Consider the following 18,908-nt stretch of genomic DNA (forward strand, 5'->3'; position numbering starts at 1 on the left):
CATGGGAAAGCCACTAGGAACGAGCAGATCACTAGAAGAGGCACTAGGAACGGGCGAATCTCTAGGAAATGCACTAGTGACGTGTAATCCACTAGAGAACACACTAGGAACGAGCAGATCGCTGAGGGAGGCACTGGGAAAGGGAAAGTCGCGAGAAGTTCCAGAACTGGCTAGAAAATGGCAAGCCACACCAACTTATGCACAATTATGCTCGAGACGTTGCATGCAAGGAAACGGATAGCACAGACATGTTCCCCACATCTGACCCGCAACAGAGCCCGTACAGCACTGCACTACGCGAACTAGGTACCACACCAGACAGCAGAAACGTCTCGGATATGAGGTACATTGGGCGCCAGCCAGGGCTTACGCTGGTCTTGTGCGGCCCACAGTCCACACGAAGACGCAAAGTTATTCAGGAGCGGCGATAGCCAAGGTCCCTGGCAGAGGCGTGCTCAGGTCCATGACAAAATGGGTCGTAAACGTGAAACGAAGAGCAGGCAAGCTCGATTAAAACCCGCCCCTGCTCACAACACACGACACTGCGGAAACCTCCCGCAGTCGGCTCCTGCCTCCGCTCCTGCCGACTGGTCCGGGAGGGGGAGCAGTCGCGTGTAGAGTGCGGACGGACGCTGCTGGGCTTCTCGTCCCGCCGCTGTGCCGCAGCTCGGTCCTGCTGCGCGTCCATCTCGACGACAAGGTGAGATGGCGCGGCGCACGCTCGCACCTGCGTGCCGACATAGATGTGCCATGGGTACGTGGACGCGCCGACATGGGTTGTTACATGGGTGCGTGAACGTGCCGCATGAGGTGCATGCCTAGGGGCGGGCTGGTGTGGACGGCGAGTATGTGGCGCGGCTGCATCGGCGTATTAAATTGAATATCAAGGTACACCGAAGTACCAAGGCCAATGTGCGCCTTTCACTGGGTTCGTTGAACTAGCGATGGAGTCCTTCAGTGAAACAATAAACTATCACTTTAACAATATTTCTGCTGTGAGGAAATAACGCCTTTTACGTATTATCACAATTTAGCTGGTGCCGTTGTGACGATGGGTCCTCCAAGTCACAAAATCTGCGGTTCGTGGGCACGAAATACGGGTGGCGGAGTGCGCGGCACTGTGTTCATGGTAATTTTCCACACGTGCGTAACTGTTTTTTTTTCTAGGCTTATTGGTATGTACCTCGGACTCACGGATGTGTTTGATTGGGTTCGTGCGTATGCTCGATTGGCCTCTCGGGCATGCTTGATTGGGAACATGAGTCAGGGGCGGACCCAGGATTTCGTCAATGGGGTGGGGGGGCACGCAACATTGTGGGACCCCTTTAGAGTTTAGGTCGGGAATCCCCTAAGCATTCTTCGTATTCAGGACATTGTATTTTAAAACTTGTATATCTTCTATCTTGCATACGGGAGCCCATTTTACTGTGTGCAGCCCTAGAAAACGAGGAACTGCGTATTGACGTACCTTGAGCTTGTTCATTTTCTTCAGATCATGGTGGATCCTGCCATTTTGAGGCCAAATATTTCGAGAAAAAAACAGGACGAAGTCAACTATAGTTCACTGCTAAAATCGCATGACAATTATACACAAACTTGATTCATGGCTTATTCACAACTAGCTGGCTGGTCGTTGTGATCAGCTGATGGCTAATGGCTGATGCAAAGTTTATGCTTTACCTGTTATGAAAGAGGACAACATATCTTAGCGTTCAAAATATTCTAAGAACGTAGTACACAAGCATAACAAGCGCCACAAAGTCAACAACCGACGAAAATAACATACATGACGTCTGCGTGCCTAAAATTACGTTCGACAATCTCGCATAAAAATCTCTGGCACATACCCGACAGCTGCCCTAACCTGCCTAGTCACCAAGAGAAGTTGCCTTCTTATAGCCTCGGACTTGTGAACATGAAATAATTTAGCCAGGCCGTACACACGAGCAGGCAACACGCCCTGGCGCTCGCAAAGCACACGTGCGGCTTCAACAACAAAGTGAGATCCTTCATGCGTCAGTGCAAGGGCTCACGACCAATGCAAGATGCCTCGGAGCGATAAAGAGTGCCCCGGCCAATTAAGAAGTATGTACCTGCCAATGACGGGGGTCCTCCGATAAAACGGAAACCAAATATAGGGCCCCGGTCGGAGGATATGATCCGTTAAGGAAAGGGAAATTATCCATGACCAGTGTAAATGAATTAATGCCCATGTGCGATCAAGATTGCCCGGGCGGGTTACCGAGCAGGGTTCAAGGGCCCTAAATAAATGTTGATGGCCCCTGGGCATCGAGTGCTCCGGTGCGTTGTCTTATATGGGGCCCCAGCAACAGCACAAGGCCGTTTCGAACACGTGGAGAGAACCCGAGAATTCAATGAAGGGCCCTTGAACAACCGAGTGTACCCCGGTATATGGGGCCCCGGCATAGTGCATAGCGCCTACCAGGCGAATGGGAAAGATTAATGGAGGGCCCCTGATCGATCTAGAAGGCCCAGGCATATTGGCAGATAATACCCTAATAGCAGCACAGGGCCCTACAAGAAAATACAAATAGGTCAAGGGCAACGTGGAAGGTTCCTTAGCGATCGGATTGACCCGGCTAGTGGACAGATAGGGTCACGACGACAGCGTGGGGCCTCTGGACAGCGCAATGAGCCGCAAGATCTCCCCCAGTCCCCACCCTCTCAATCAACTAAGAATTACCTTTGCCTGCTCACGGGCCCTTTTCTTTTGCTTGCGACTGTTCTTGGTCATCTGGAGGCCCAAAGATGTCTGATTCTTTTGTATTTTGCGTCAGAAAACTCCGTCCGTCCGGCGGGTTATGAGTCTCTTCGCAGCCTATGAGGCTCCTTCGGGCACAAAAGGGAGAGCCAGACTCCTTGCTACCCCCCTCCCCCCTCCTCCCTAGATCCGCCACTAACCCAAATAGCTTAACTAACAAGGCTCCGACAAGAGCGTATTTCTCTCTATTCCCGTTACTTAAATAGGGAGTACCCAACACGCAATGTCGAGGGCCCTGGAATGATCGCATGTGTCCGAGCAGGTTACCATATTGGGGCCCGACAAGAGTGCGGGGCCCTCCATTCAAATGGAACGTACCCAAGGCCCAATGCGGAGGGCCGCCCGAACAGTCGAGTGAGCCCGAGCGGGTTGACAGATGGGGTCCCCGACAAAAACGTAGGGTCCCCAAAAACCAATAGTAAGTATCGAAGGTCGAATGTGGAGGGCCCTCCAACAGTCTAGTGTGCCCGAGCAGTGTAACAGATGGGGCTCCCGACAAAAGCGTAGGGCCCTCCAAGGTATTTAGAAGCACCCAATACACAATTTTGAGGGTCCGGAACGATTGAGTGTGCCCGAATAGATTAACAAATGTGACCCGACAAAAGCAGAGGGCCCTAAGCAAGTGACAGGAATTGGAAGGACGCCAGGCCAATGTAGAGGGCCCATGAACATATCGCGAGGGTGCGGGTAGGCTAACCGAGACCAATGTGAGGGGCCCCTGAGCAACCGAGGATACTCCGGCAGGTTAGCACATGGAGCCCCCTGCTAAAGCGTATGGAGCCTTTCGGGCGAATATGAAAAGGATTCGTGGAAGGCTGCTGATTGACAAGAGTGGCCCGTTTCTAGCAAAAATGCCACCCGACAACAGGGCTGGGAGCCACGAGGAAATGCAGATGCGTCAAGGGTAACGTGGAAGGCTTCTTTACGATCGGATTGACCCTGCGAGTGGACACATAGGGGCCCCAGGGAACAGTGGAGGGCTTCTGGACAGCCAGATGAGCCTGAGAATCTCACAATCACCACCTCCTCAATCAGCGAAGGATCAGTTCTGTCTGCTTGTGAGCTCCTCACTTTCGTTTGCGACTGTTCTTCGTCGCCTGGAAGGGCAAAAACGTCCAATTGTTTTGAATTCTGTTTTTTTCAAATACCGTCATTTCGGCCGACTTTAGGCTTCTTGGAACCTTTGGGCCCTCCAGGGCCCAAAGAGAAGCATGTCCCCGTGCCCTCCCCTCTGGATCCGCCGCTGGCATGAGTGTTTCATCAGGTGAATACGTGGGTCGAATGAGAACATAACAAGCACATGGCTTCTGACAATAAGTTAAGGGTGCGGAGCGATGGAAAATGAAAAAAAAACATCCCAAAGTGCGCCAACAAACAGGTTTCTCTCAAGACATGGTCCACTTTCGTGTCAAGGGTAGAGGGGGGGGGGGGCAGGGCTGAATACCAACTTGGGGGGGGGGAGAAGGGCCGAAGCCCCCAGCTGAATGTGACACTGCACCCTTGGGGCATGGACTTGCAGCGCAGACATACAGGCATAATGACTGAAGTTCAAGGGCGTGAGAAACGGCTGCCAGTGAGCGGAAATAACTTGACCCACGGGCAGCGAGTGTATGGGCGTACACCATGCGATTCATGATGCATCTTCGTGCTTAAGCGTGGCTAACTGTCGTGTAACATGGGTACATGACTTTTTGAAATAGGTTTATGAATACTGAGCATGCGAAACGAGAAAGGACTGTCTTCCGCTCTCACGACTCATGCGGCACGAGTTGATGAGCTGATCGCAATGGATCTCTTGTTGGTGTGTAAGTTCCGCTGTCTTGGTGTCTCGCCTCCGGCTTACTGCTACACACGGTGCGTTCGAAGCCACTTCCGTATTTGACGCTCGTCGCAGACAGTCCACACAGTCCGTCCCTCCGGTGCGTCCGTCCTCGCGCCAGCGGCTCTCTAAGTCTTCTCCTTGTTGCTACCTCCTCTCACGGCCCGCGCCCGCGTCCCCCGCACGGGGCGCAGGAGGAGGGGAACGCGAACGCATTTAAGCGGCGTCCGCCAAACTACGCGAATATTTACTGTCTAGCTCGCCTGTGTTCTCTGACACCGTACAGGTGTTCATACACCTGTACGTGTTTGATTGAATTCGTATCAGATGCGCGTGCTGTTAACTGTTTCGTGAAGTATGTTATTAAGTTCATAAGCACGTAGCATGGGTGCATGAAACTGCATTAAATTCACAACACTGATAGTCGTATTGTCACAGGAAACAAATAAAACCTTAATGCTAAATCAGGAGTAAAATACTCATTCCGAACGGCACTGTGCTTTCTACTGGAATGACGTTGTTGCGTTTCAACAGACCTATCACAATGAGAACGTACATGATCGCGGCCTGCCGGATAAGATATTATTTTAAAAGGAAAAAGAGACAGTTCTGACGCTGTCGCTCCATACACCGATTGTATGAGTTTGCTGTCCGTTCAGTGAGATAGCCTTGGTTCAGTGTGGGGATGCCGATGACGCGGTGGTTGACGACTGCATGTCTGGGAAGCCAGAGGTGCGGGGTTCGATTCCCCGTGGTGCCCGCCCGCCCTGCCAGGGTGAGAGGCGGGCGACGCCGCACAGCCTAAGCAACTGAGTGCGTCGTAAAGCCCCCTTGACGGCGACGTCCGTTCAGCGTAGTTGGAGCCTAGGCCCTTCATATGGTTGGGGTTTCGCCCCAAAACTTGTGATGGGAGGTGCTAAACATCGATGGTATTGCTATCGAGCATCTATCGCCTTGCTTTCTTTTTGTTTTCTGGCTATATTTTCTGGAAAAATGCATTGCAAGGCTGGGAAAATGTGAGTTAATGTCAGTCACTTTAAGTAATAATTTCAACTGCTTGATAATCTTGCTATGCAAGCCCATGGGGTAAATAGCATACTAAGCAACAAATTTATGTAGGTGCATTTTATGTTGAGCTGTACATCTCTTTGGTTTATGTGGTGATATTACCAGACAGTTCTTTGAATGTTGGATGCAGTAGTGACACTCCCACCTAGGCTTCATGTCTCTCCTGGGTCACCAGTCTTAGCAGACTCGGAATTCAGTTCAATCAGCTTTTTTTAAAGACATCCTGATCCTTGCCATAGATAACTGAAGCCAAGTTGAAGACCTGACCTGAATGGAAATAAGAAAACTGAATTTGACACACTGCTTCACCATTATTGCTATTACCCACCAGTGACTTTGCGCAGGTCTGACCCAACTGGCACAGCTTTCATACAAAGTGAGGAAGATAAATCAAAAATGTGTTTTTAATTGCCTGGCTCACTTCATAATATTAGCTTGTTTATGTGCCAATCATATTTTTTCTGCTACCTTTCAGCATGAGCATGTATAGTTTTTAGTTTTGCATACCACTGATGTGGTGAAAGAAAGTTTTGTTAAGTTCAGCATAGCCCTAAATAGGTCAACCACATATGATTCTATGTTATTGTGTTCCAAATGAGCTGGTGGGTTTTGGTTAAGGAAGTTGTCAACTAATTTCTGAATCTGTTCTGATTTAAAGCTCAGTTAAGCAAAGGTTTGTATCACACCCCATTATGGAGTGAGACAGGACTTAAACTGTTATGCAGGGGAGGTGAGTGGTCTTTGAACAGCTGCTCCTGGTTCTTGTGGAGATATTAGCTCATGCTGGCAGGACAGACCATTTTATGAACAACTTGATTTTTGTAGTAATGATTGTTATGGCCAGCACCAGAAACTGTCTGAAGTAATCTGAGCAAAAGCAGTATTGGGATCAGACCAAGAGCACCATTAGGAGGAGTCCTGGGCAGTTCAACACCCCAGTACCATAGGTCAAAGGTCTCAGCAAAACCATTTTAAATGCCAGCCATAGCCTTAACTCGAAGGCTTCTCTATTTAGTGGTTGCTTTCTCCCATAGGAGGTGGCCCCCAAATTGGAGACAGCCCAACCTATGATCTCTTCAAAACAGATCTGCTTTGTATGGCAAATATTTTAACCACCATTTCAAATCTGAAAGAACAGTCAGTCAGTCACATGATGCATTTGAGTTGATGTTAGGCTGCTTTGTCAGACTTGACCCTCCCCCCCCCTTCCCCCAGTCCTGATACAGTTCCATGGCCCATGTGTCTGACAGCTCTCTGTCCATCCGCAGCACCACCTAGCCAACCGTAGCCTCCGCCCAGCCCTTCACCATGGTGGCCGACAACCTGGGCGTGGTGCTGCACGAGAAGAATGATGTCCGGATGGAGGCGCTGCCGATGCCGCAGGCCGGCGCCGGTGAGGTCGTCGTCGCCATTGACACCGTCGGCATCTGCGGCTCCGACGTCAGCTACGTCACCAAGGGCCGCATCGGCGACTTCGTGCTGCGCAAGCCGATGGTGCTGGGCCACGAGGCGAGCGGCGTCGTGCACGCACTGGGAGAGGGCGTTACGTCGCTAAAGGTCGGCGACCGCGTGGCCATCGAGCCAGGCGTGCCGTGCCGCCGCTGCGACCACTGCAAACGCGGCACGTACAACCTCTGCGCGGACGTGTTCTTCTGCGCCACGCCGCCGGATGACGGCAACCTGTGCCGCTTTTACAAGCACGCGGCCGACTTCTGCCACCGGCTGCCGGCCAGCGTGTCGCTGGAGGAGGGCGCGCTGATGGAGCCGCTCTCTGTGGGCGTGCACGCGTGCCGCCGCGCCGGCATCACGGCCGGACAGCGCGTGCTCGTCTGCGGCGCCGGCCCGATCGGGCTCGTCAACCTGCTGGTGGCACGCGCGATGGGCGCCACGGAGGTGGTCGTCACCGACATCTCGGCCGGAAGGCTGGAGCTGGCGGCCCGGCTCGGCGCGCAGCACACGCTGCTCGTCGACAGCAAGGACGCGGAGGCGCTGGCCGGCCGCGTGGCGGAGCTGCTCGGCGGCCGGCAACCGGACGTTACAATCGAGTGCAGCGGCGCCGAGGCCAGCATCCGGCTGGGCATCTTCGCCACGCGCTCCGGCGGCATGATGGTGCTGGTCGGCCTCGGCCCGGCCGAGGTGACCGTGCCGATCGTGAACGCCGCCGTGCGTGAGGTCGACATTCGCGGCATCTTCCGCTACGCCAACTGCTACCCGGCGGCGATCCAGCTGGTGGAGGCGGGCTTGGTGGATGTGAAGCCTCTGATCACTCACCGCTTCCAGCTGGAGCAGTCGGTGCAGGCCTTCGAGACGGCACGCACCGGAGCCGGCGGCGCCGTCAAGGTGCTGATCAAGTGCGGCGAGCAGTGACGCGGCGCCCGGCCGCGGACGACGGAAGCGGCGCAGGCGAGTTTGCCGGCGGGGGCGGGCGGTAGATGCATGCTGTAGAATGGCGCGGCGCTGCAGGGACCAGGCGGCGAACCCCAGGCGCCGGGTTCGCCATGTACTTCAGCGGCAGCAGTTTTACAGCTTCTCCAGCGACATGAAGTACGTCGTGTGGAACGTTTTTAGTCTCAGAGGAGTCGCTCGCTTGATTGTAGACATTGTGGTAACAAAAATCGTGATCGAGCATGTGGTAACTGCATGTGTAAAATTGTCCTTATTTTTATCACAGCATATTTTTATCACACTCACTTTAGAGGTGTCGCACTACCACGCCTCGGCGGTCAAAGTTCCCCGGTTGCAATGGCCGACCAGCCCCGAGGCAGAAGTTCAGAATTGCCACGCGTGGGTACGCGACTGGTGAAGGTCAGTATGGCTCAGGTTCACACGCTGTGGCGGGTAGCGGACAGCCGTGTTGGTGTGGCGGTTCCGGACGGGCGTGCGGAAGTTCCGCGAACAGTCCCGGCCATCGTCAAACCGAGAACACTTTGGTGAAGGGGGATGATGGGCGGCGGGCCAGCAGGAGGAACCTTCGGAAACGGGAGGTACGGGCGGCACCGCGGTATGGCTGAACCCGGCCGCTTGCAATCAATTGTCGTGGAAGACCGGGACGCCTCCTCTTCTGTGGTCAGCGACGATGGAAACTATTCTCGAATGCGTGTTGGTGCTGGGTGGGAGGCGCCTGATGGTACAATACAAGTGAAGATCACTAGCGCTGACAATTTTCGGTCCAGACCTCGACGTCCAATACTGGCCCCAAGTAAGTAGAGCTTCATTCAGTAAAAGCGGTGGCGAAGACCAATGTCTCACTATATAACTAATGAAAACGAACACAGCTACATCATGCACATTCCAGTCAGTTATTGAGCTTCAAGAGCTCGTCAACTGCATTGGTTATTTGCGCCTATGTCTTGTCAAGAACCTATGTCAACAGCACTATAATCAGAACTATGTAAGCAGATTGTCTTCAATGTCCTAGTCACTCCGAAGGCCCGTCAGCTGTGCACCAGAACCGTACAGCGTAGAAAACAAGTCACATAAAGGCCACTTGGCCCACCTTCCACCTGTCTAGGTCGTTGAATACAAACGTTTGAAGTCAATATCTCTGAAAAAGGCGAAAACTGCTCGAAGATCGCTCGCAGGCGGATCACCCATCAGCCAAGACAGGGGAATGTAATTCAGACTAAAACAGCAGTCTCGCTCAGTCTTGTAGTTCCGACACTCAGCTGTTACGTGAGCCACGGACAAAGGCGTTCGGCATCTGCGGCAAAGTGGTCGAGCTTCCGAAGAAGCAGGTAAGATTGCGTTTCGTACGTGAGGCCCGTGCGCAACCGGCTCAGTTTTACTCCGTCTGTTCTGTCTTTAAAGTAAGAGGATTTCCGTTCGCTGACGTGCGCTTTAATGGCTCGGAGCTTGCTTGGTCTCCGGGCAATATCAGTATCCAATTAATCCCAAATGCGTTACCATCGTGATTTTAGATCACTACAAAATACGTCCTTGACATCTCCTGCTGGTGTCTTCTTCCACGCCAAGCCAAGGCCGTGGGTGCCCTGTTTGGCCAGAGAGTCAGCCTGTTCGTTTCCGTTTATCTGGGCGCGACGGGGCATCCAAGTGAAAACGACATGATTGTTGTCCTGCTGCATGGTAAGCAATGCGTATAGTATTTCCTCATCGATTTTGTGCCGCTGACGTGCTTGTAAGGTCACCAGAGAGCTCAGTCAGAGAATATTACGTACATAGATTTGTCACGCAGATGCACTAAACGCAGAGCCTCGCGGATGGCAAACAACTGCGGTAAATATGGAGCGATTTTTACACAAGTTAAAACATCTTCGTTCGTTTCCTGATGCGAATCAACGCCCTATACACGCGCTAGTTTTTGATGCGTCAGTATATATGTGACGGAACCCCCCATACACGACATGCAGATGACACAGAAACTCCGGGCGGTATTCCTCTGCCGTTGCGCATTTCTTTAATGATTTGCAGAGGTGGAAGTTACACTTGGGTGTTTGAAGTTGCCATGGTGAGATCCTTGCTCTGGACCGAGAGCAACAATATTCACTGAGATGTCCAATCGCTCAAATATCTGCTTGGCACGTATGGGGATGGTTAGCGCAGCCTGCGCATGGGAAGAAGTGAAAAGGTTCACAACGCGTGGTGAAGAAATGCTCGAGTATGTGGTATGGGAAGGAGATTGTAATCTTTGCTACAAGTCGCGCGGACAGTAGTTTCCGTCGCAAATACAAAAGGCGCTCGTTCGCATGCACCGATATGCTGTGAAGCAGGGTTAGTACGAAAATGCTCCTGTGGTTATTCGGGTGCCGTCATGGCGCGCTCTGTCTAAAAGTTTGTTCTCCGTCTGCGAAGCCGAGTCAATCTGAGTCAAAACCTTTAAAATATGTCAGGCTTTGAAGCAGCAACCCCGGAGGTGTGAGCGGTATGACAGCCTGCCATCGATTACGACCTGTGGGAGCTTGGCTTCTTGTCTAACTAGTATTTCTTACCCGTGTAACACAAGCTATGAACCGGGACAATGGTCACGTTTTCTGCCAAAATGAACAGATACTATTTGGCAGCAGAAAATTGAGACCCGTTCAGCACACCCAATCTTTCCAATGTTCCCATACCTAGTTGAAGCAGTTGCTCGGAAGCTGCGCTAGCCGTGCGCTAATCCAAAGGGCAAAGTCGTCCATGAAAAATCATCTCGAGTGGAGGAAGGGTTTCAGTTATGTCTTGAGCGATAATGGCAAAGAGTGCGAAGCTGAGAACGCTACTCCGTGGAACGCCATTTTCTGGCGTGTATGGAGCGGACAAAGCCGAGCCCACACAGGACAGGACAGACCTATTCCAAAGGCAGTTAGACAGCTATTTTAACAGGAAAAAGAGACAGTTCTGACGCTGTCGCTCCATACACAGATTGTACGATTTTGCTGTCCGTTCAGCGTAACCACTGCACGTCTGGGAAACCAGAGGTACCGGGTTCGATTCCCCGCGGTGTCCGCCCTTCCTGCCACGGTGGGAGACAGGCGACGCCATATGGCCTCAGCAGCTGAGTGCATCGTAAAGCCCAATGGCATGTTACATCCGTTCAGCGTGGGGTGCCGATGACGCGGTGGTCAACTACTGCACGTCTGGGAAGCCAGAGGTGCGCGGTGCGATTCCCAGTAGCGCCCGCCCACCCTGCCAGAGTGAGAGGCAGGCGGCACCACACAGCCCAAGCAGCTGAGTGCGTCGTAAAGCCCCATGACGACGACGTCCGTTCAGCGTAGTTGGAGCCTAGGCCCTTTGTATGGTTGGGGCTTCGCCCCAAAATTTGTAATAGGAGGTGCTAAACTTCGATGGTCTTGCTATCGAACTTCTATCGCCGTGTTCTCTTTTTTGTTTTCTGGGAATGTTTCCTGGAAAAAACTCATTGCAAGGCTGAAAAAATGTCAATTAATGTCAAAGTCACTTTAAAAGTGATATTTCAACTGCTTGATAATCTTGCTATGCAAACCCGCGGGGCGGGGGTCCAAAGTCTAGTATAATATATGGCAGCAACGGCACACATTTCACGACTAGCCATAGGGTTCCCATGTTAAAATGACATTCTTCAGGCCCACGGCTTTCTAAATCTTGAGCATATGTATGCATGAAAAGTGCATAGAAATGAAGCTGGAACAATTCTCTTTCGATTTCCACGATCAAAAGTGTGCACCGTGGTACTCATTTTCGAGCTATCAGGCAAAGTGCAGACCCATGCACGCACCACGATGTGTAGGCGTGAGATCGAATCCCGCTGCCGTCAACTCTTTTCAGCAGAGTTGAGATGAAACACGGAGTGAATACGGCCACTGACTGGCCATAGAACTATTGAGTGCAACAATATTATGATTATATATGAACACACACGCATATATATATATATATATATATATATATATATATATATATATATGTGTGTGTGTGTGTGTGTGTGTGTGTGTGTGTGTGTGTGTGTGTGTGTGCATATCATGTATAGCCTGAAGATGCATCTGCTGTGCTGTGAAATGTGCTGCGAGCTATTACAAGGAATACACATAAGATCTTTTTGTGTCTATCAAATATACCTGGCTGACATTATGCAGCCATCGGGCTATGTGCAACAGCCTATGGCTGGGGCGCACAACATTATTGTGCCTGACGTATGGAACCTATCGCGACGGTAGCGGTCCAAAGCTGACCGTCCAACGCGCCCAGAGGTAGGACCAGGCACTGTGTTAGGTTCTTAAGTTGTGATGCTGGCGGCCACTGTTGTGCAGGGCCGGCAATGCCGCCTCAGGACCAGCATAGCAACGATGGCATAGTAACATTGCAAGCACCGCTGATTGGGAAGCAGTTGTGCTTAAAAGTGGGATTGCAAGCATTATAATGATAAATGCCATAATGGCGAGCTGTACTGCACAAAGGCCCTGACATGACAAAATTTATAAAACTTCTTTGATTAATCTTGAAGAGCTTAAACACCTGTCAGACCTATGGCCGAAGTAACCATGCTCCTGAAAACCATTTGCACAAAGGGTTTTTGGCATCAGGCGAATACAAACATTTTATCATTGGCTCCAGTCAATAAATTAAGCTGAAAAATCTTGCTCTCACATCACAAAACCTGCAAAATAAATATTTGGAACTTCAATATGACATAATTGTTTATTCCTCATCAAGCCTTGTAATTTATAACTTTAACTTGCATCCATTGATCCATCAGTAGGAAAGGTACACCTAGGCAGCCAAAGTGAAATGGGCAGTTTAGACAGATTTGGAAGGTTCATCAGTATCTGAAACATATGCAGCCTTGGCTCAAGGCAATACAAACAATCAATGGACCTTAGATTAAATAGATGAAATAAAATCAACAGACCCCAAAACTAAGCCCCAGTTATGCACATTTTTATATAAATACAACATGCTGTCCTTTTCTAAACAGTGCAGGCAGATAACTCCTTTGGCAAAATGTCATCAGGTATGTGCACAACATTACATCATACCAAACATTTCCGTTACATTGCAGTGCCTTTCATGTCTCAATAAACACATCTAATGCAATTACACAGCAGTGCTGAACTGACATAATTACTGGTTGGCCCATTTCATGGGTGGTATTGCCACTGTGGACAAAGGCTATCAATGCTTATGTCGAATATTCAAGTGCCAATCAGACAACAGTCTCAACATTCATGTATTAACAAATAACAAGACCCTCAGCTCCAACATAAATCTACCTGAGCACATCTTGGCCAATCACCTCACATGCGGTATTCCACAAGCATTCAACAGCCGGTAGCCTAGGCCACAGCATTCATAACTGACAAGTTGTGCTGTAATGAATCATTACATTATCAGCTTTGCTCCAGAATATTTAAATAAGCCATTAAATGTAAACTGAGACATGGTGTGACTTGGCAAAGAACAACATACATCTGATGAGCCCAGAGACATCTGAAATTACTTGAACACAACCTGATCCTCCGACCGCCATCCCCAATACCGCACCACAATTCAAGCGTTTCGCGCATATCTAACGGTTTTGCGACTGAGAAATGTGATTACACTTAATCGCAACAAACAAACCAAAGATGCCGCTGACACAGCACTGCCAACTTTTGGTACAACAACCTAAATCTGGTGTTAATCCCAATTCTGGTATACTTCTGGTATGTGTCGATATCTACTAGTCCAAACTTTGGAGTACCCGGTGTAATATTGCCCTGCCATGGGGTAACTGACATACGCTTACGTAATAATATTACCAGACAATTCTTTAAATGTTGGATGCGGTAGTGCCCTCCCACCTGGGCTTTATGTCTCTCCTGAGTCGCCAGTCCTACCAGACTCACAATTCAGTTTAATCAGATTTTTAAAGACATCCTGATCTTTACCATAGATCACTGAAGCTAAGTTGAAGACCTGACCTGAATGGAAATAAAAAAACTGTATTCGACACACTGTTTCACCATTATTGTTATTACCCACCAGTGACTCTGTGCAGGTCTGACCCAACTGGCACCTCTTTCATGAGAAGTGAGGTAGATAAATCAAAGACGTGTTTTAATTGCTTGGCTCACTTAAGAATATTAGCTTGCTCAGATGACATTAATATTGCATTTTTATTTTTACATTAATTTTTCTGCTATCTTTCAGGATATGAGCATATATAGTTTTTAGTTTTGAATACCACAGATGTGGTGAAAGAAAGTCTTGTGAAGTTCAAAATAACCTGAAATAGGTCAGCCACATATGATAGTATGTTATTGTTTTCAAAATGGGCCAGCAGGGTTTGATTAAAAAAGTCACTGGCTAATTCCTGAATCTGTTCTCATTTAAAGCTCAGTTCAGCAAAGGTTTGCATCTCATCCCATTATGGATGGAGACCAGACTTAAATTGCCATGCAGGAGAGGGGAGTGGTCTTTGAACAGCTGCTCCTGGTTCTTGTGAAGATATTAGCTCATACTGGTGGGACAAACCATTTTATGAACAGCTTGATTTTTGTAGTAATCATTGTTATGGCCAACACCAGAAATTATATGAGGTAATCTGAGCGAAAATGATATTGGGATTGGACCAAAAGCACCATTAGGAGAGGTTCCAGGCAGCTCAACATCTCAGCACCATAGGTCAAAGGTCTCAGCAAAATTATTTTAAATGTCAGCCATAGCCTTAACCCAAAGCCTTCTTTATTCAGTGGTCACTTTTCCCATAGGAGTTGCCCCCCAAATTGGAGAGAGCCAAACATGTAATCTATTCAAAACAGATTTGGTTTGTATGACACATATTTTTACCACCATTTCAAATCTGAAAGTAAAGTCACGAAAAATACAGTCAGCCAGTCAGATGATAAATGTGAGTTAATGTTAGGCTGCTTTCGTCAGACGTGACCCCCCCCCCCCCCTTCCCCCAGTCCTGATACAGTTCCCTGACCATATGTCTGACAGCTCTCAGTCCGTCCGCAGCACCACCTAGCCAACCGTAGTCTCCGCCCAGCCCTTCACCATGGTGGCCGACAACCTGGGCGTGGTGCTGCACGAGAAGAATGATGTCCGGATGGAGGCGCTGCCGATGCCGCAGGCCGGCGCCGGTGAGGTCGTCGTCGCCATGGACACCGTCGGCATCTGCGGCTCCGACGTCAGCTACGTCACCAAGGGCCGCATCGGCGACTTCGTGCTGCGCAAGCCGATGGTGCTGGGCCACGAGGCGAGCGGCGTCGTGCACGCGCTGGGGGAGGGCGTTACGTCGCTAGAGGTCGGCGACCGCGTGGCCATCGAGCCAGGCGTGCCGTGCCGCCGCTGCGAGCACTGCAAGCACGGCACGTACAACCTCTGCGCGGACGTGTTCTTCTGCGCCACGCCGCCGGATGACGACAACCTGTGTCGCTTTTACAAGCACGCGGCCGACTTCTGCCACCGGCTGCCGGCCAGCGTGTTGCTGGAGGAGGGCGCGCTGATGGAGCCGCTCTCTGTGGGCGTGCACGCGTGCCGCCGCGCCGGCATCACGGCCGGACAGCGCGTGCTCGTCTGCGGCGCCGGCCCGATCGGGCTCGTCAACCTGCTGGTGGCGCGCGCGATGGGCGCCACGGAGGTGGTCGTCACCGACATCTCGGCCGGCAGGCTGGAGCTGGCGGCCCGACTCGGCGCGCAGCACACGCTGCTCGTCGACAGCAAGGACGCGGAGGCGCTGGCCGGCCGCGTGGCGGAGCTGCTCGGCGGCCGGCAACCGGACGTTACAATCGAGTGCAGCGGCGCCGAGGCCAGCATCCGGCTGGGCATCTTCGCCGCGCGCTCCGGCGGCATGATGGTGCTGGTCGGCCTCGGCCCGGCCGAGGTGACCGTGCCGATCGTGAACGCCGCCGTGCGCGAGGTCGACATTCGCGGCATCTTCGGCTACGCCAACTGCTACCCGGCGGCGATCCAGCTGGTGGAGGCGGGCTTGGTGGATGTGAAGCCTCTGATCACCCACCGCTTCCACCTGGAGCAGTCGGTGCAGGCCTTCGAGACGGCACGCACCGGAGCCGGCGGCGCCGTCAAGGTGCTGATCAAGTGCGGCGAGCAGTGACGCGGCGCCCGGCCGCGGACGCCGGAAGCGACGCAGGCGAGTTTGCCGGCGGGGGCGGGCGGTAGATGCATGCTGTAGAATGGCGCGGTGCTGCAGGGACCAGGCGGCGAACCCCAGGCGCCGGGTTCGCCATGTACTGCCCCATCGGCAGCAGTTTTGCAGCTTCTCCAGCGACACGAAATACGTCGTGTGGCACGTTTTTAGTCTCAGAAGAGTAGCTCGCTTGATTGTAGACATTGCGGTAACAAAAATTATGATCGAGCATGTGGTAGCTGCATGCGTGGCAATTCTGCATGCGTGGTATGTGGCAATATCAGTACCCACTTAATCCCAAATCCGTTACCATGGTGGTTTTAGATCACTATAAAATACGTCCTTGAGATCTCCTGCTGGTGTCTTCTTCCAAGTCAAACCAAGACCGTGAGTGCCCTGTTTGGCCAGGGAGTCAGCCTGTTCGTTTCCGTTTATCTAGACGTGACGGGGCATCCAAGTAAAAACGACATGACTGTCGTCCTGCTGCATGGTAAGCAATGCGTATAGTATTTCCTCGTCGATTTTGTGCCACTGACGTGCTTGTTGCAAGGTCACCAGAGAGCTCAGTCAGAGAATATTACGTACATAGATTTGTCACGCAGATGCACTAAATGCAGAGCCTCGCGGATGGCAAACAACTGCGGTAAATATGGAGCGATGTTTACACAGGCTAAAAATATTTTCGTTTGGTTCCTGGTGCGAATCAATATCCTATACATGCGCTAGTTTTTGATGCATCAGTGTATATGTGACGGAACCCTCCATACACTGCATGCAGATGGCATGGAAACTCCGCGCGATATTCCTCTGCCGTTGCGTATTTCTTTGATGATTCGCAAAGGTGGAAGTTACACTTGCGTGTTTGGAGTTGCCATGGTGAGATCCTTGCTCTGGACCAATAGCAACAATATTCACCGAGATGTCCAATCGCTCGAATATCTGCTTGGCACGTATGGTGAAGGTTAGCGCAGCCTTCTCATGGGAAGAAGTTAAAAGGTTCACAACGTGTGGTGAAGAAATGCTCGAGTGTGAGGGATGGGAAGGAGATTGTAATCTTTGCTACATGTCGCGCAGACAGTAGTTTCCGTCGCAAATACAAAAGGCGCCCGTTCGCATGCACCGATATGCTGTGAAGCAGGGTTCGTACGAAGATGCTCCTGTGGTTATTCGGGTGTCGTCGTGGCGCGCTCTGTCTAAAAGTTTCTTCCCTGGCTGCGAAGCCGAGTCAGTCTGAGTCAAAACCTTTAAAATATTTCAGGCTTTAAAACAGCGGTCCCACGTGTTTGAGGTGTGAGCGATATGACAGCCTGCTATCGATTACGGCCAGTAGGAAGTTGGTTTCTTGTCTAGCTGGTACCTCTCCCCGTATAGCACAAGATATTAGCCGGAACAATGAGCACGTTTTCTACAAAAACGAACAGGTACTGTTTGATAAAAAATACGTAAATATTGATACATAAAACTGAAACCCGTTCAGCACACTCCATCTTACATAGTTGCATTACATAGCACACTTACAGTTGCATTACATAGCACACTCCATCTTACTCCCATACATAGTTGATGCTGTCGTTCGGAAGCTATGCTAGTCGTGCGCTAATCCAGAAGGCAAAGCTGTGGACGAAAAGTGATCTCCCTACGAGTGGAGGAAGGGTTCCAGTCATGTCTCCAACCATGATGGCAAAGAATGCAGTGCTGAGAAAGCTGCCCTGTGGAACGCCATTTTCTTGCGGGTATAGAGTAGACAGAACCGAGTCCACACAGACATGGCGGATCTTTTCCGACGGAAGTTAGACAAGAACAATGTCAGGTGTTCTCTAGTGTCATATCTGTAGAGCCTCATTAGAATACCGTATTTCCATGCTGTGTTACAGGCTTTCTCGACCTCGAAGAACACAGCTAAAAGATGATGTCGTTGCTTGAAAGCTCGATGTCCTGACACATCTAAATTCACCACATGGTCTAAAGTACAATGATTTTTCCTGAACCCACACTAGACTTTGGAAAGAACGGAATGTTTCTCTCATTACGAAATTAGGCGGGAGTCTATAATTTTTCGAACAGTTTGCACACACAAGAAGTTAAAGCTTTGGACGATAATCCAGAGGACATTTTCCCTGTTTCTGGGTTTCAGGACGAGGTTGACGATTGCTTCTCTCCAGGAGGCAGGAGAATCGCCGTTTGTCCACATTAAATGAAATGTGGTAAGAAGCGATCTCCGACTGTTCGATGGTAAATGTCGGAGCATCAAGTTGTGAACGCAGTCACGGCACTCTGAAGCATTCTTCAGGGACGAGGCATGTTGCATTTCGGACGGTGCAAATCATGCGATATAAGGGTGAGTCTGTCTCGACGAGAAGCTGAAACGAGAGGATTCACACTGCGTTTTTGCCGTGCAAACTCTAGATCGCGTGTCCCACGTCGGGATCGTTTTGAGAAAGCTTTAGCAATTGCATTTGCCGCGTTAACCGAGTCTACAACTTCCGAGCCATCAACGGTTAGTGGTGGAACAGGCGCGGATGAAAACTTTCCAGCGATGCGCCGGACTCGCGAACAAATTTATTTCACTGGGGTAAACCTGTTTACTTTCGAAACATATTCTCGCCAGGATGTCTGTTTTATATTCAGGATGACACGCTTAACAATCGCTTTGGACCGCTTGCCGGTCATCGAGTGCTGTGTGGTTAAATGTTCAT

At 50.8% G+C, this 18,908-nt stretch overlaps 2 protein-coding genes across 2 annotated transcripts; both read left to right on the top strand.

Moving 5' to 3' along the window:
* The first annotated feature begins 615 nt into the window (after positions 1 to 615).
* LOC119104528 (sorbitol dehydrogenase) lies at positions 616 to 8,822 on the top strand. The gene is made up of 2 exons (XM_037228242.1): positions 616 to 700; positions 6,938 to 8,822. Exon 2 carries the CDS (start codon positions 6,978 to 6,980, stop codon positions 8,034 to 8,036), a length of 1,059 nt encoding a protein of 352 aa, XP_037084137.1. The 5' UTR covers positions 616 to 700; positions 6,938 to 6,977; the 3' UTR covers positions 8,037 to 8,822.
* Positions 8,823 to 15,107: 6,285 nt separating this feature from the next.
* On the top strand, positions 15,108 to 16,366 carry LOC119104808 (sorbitol dehydrogenase-like). The gene has a single exon (XM_037228529.1). The coding sequence runs from the start codon at positions 15,121 to 15,123 to the stop codon at positions 16,177 to 16,179; it is 1,059 nt and encodes a 352-aa protein (XP_037084424.1). The 5' UTR covers positions 15,108 to 15,120; the 3' UTR covers positions 16,180 to 16,366.
* The last annotated feature ends 2,542 nt before the right edge of the window (positions 16,367 to 18,908 follow it).

This window comes from Pollicipes pollicipes, unplaced genomic scaffold, assembly GCF_011947565.3.
Source record: "Pollicipes pollicipes isolate AB1234 unplaced genomic scaffold, Ppol_2.1 Scaffold_6052;HRSCAF=7182_pilon_pilon_pilon, whole genome shotgun sequence".
Lineage (NCBI taxonomy): Eukaryota > Metazoa > Arthropoda > Thecostraca > Pollicipedomorpha > Pollicipedidae > Pollicipes > Pollicipes pollicipes.

Bases quoted from the DNA above. Each gene is read 5' to 3' on its own strand.
- LOC119104808 (XM_037228529.1), top strand. From the start codon at position 15,121: ATGGTGGCCGACAACCTGGGCGTGGTGCTGCACGAGAAGAATGATGTC.
- LOC119104528 (XM_037228242.1), top strand. From the start codon at position 6,978: ATGGTGGCCGACAACCTGGGCGTGGTGCTGCACGAGAAGAATGATGTC.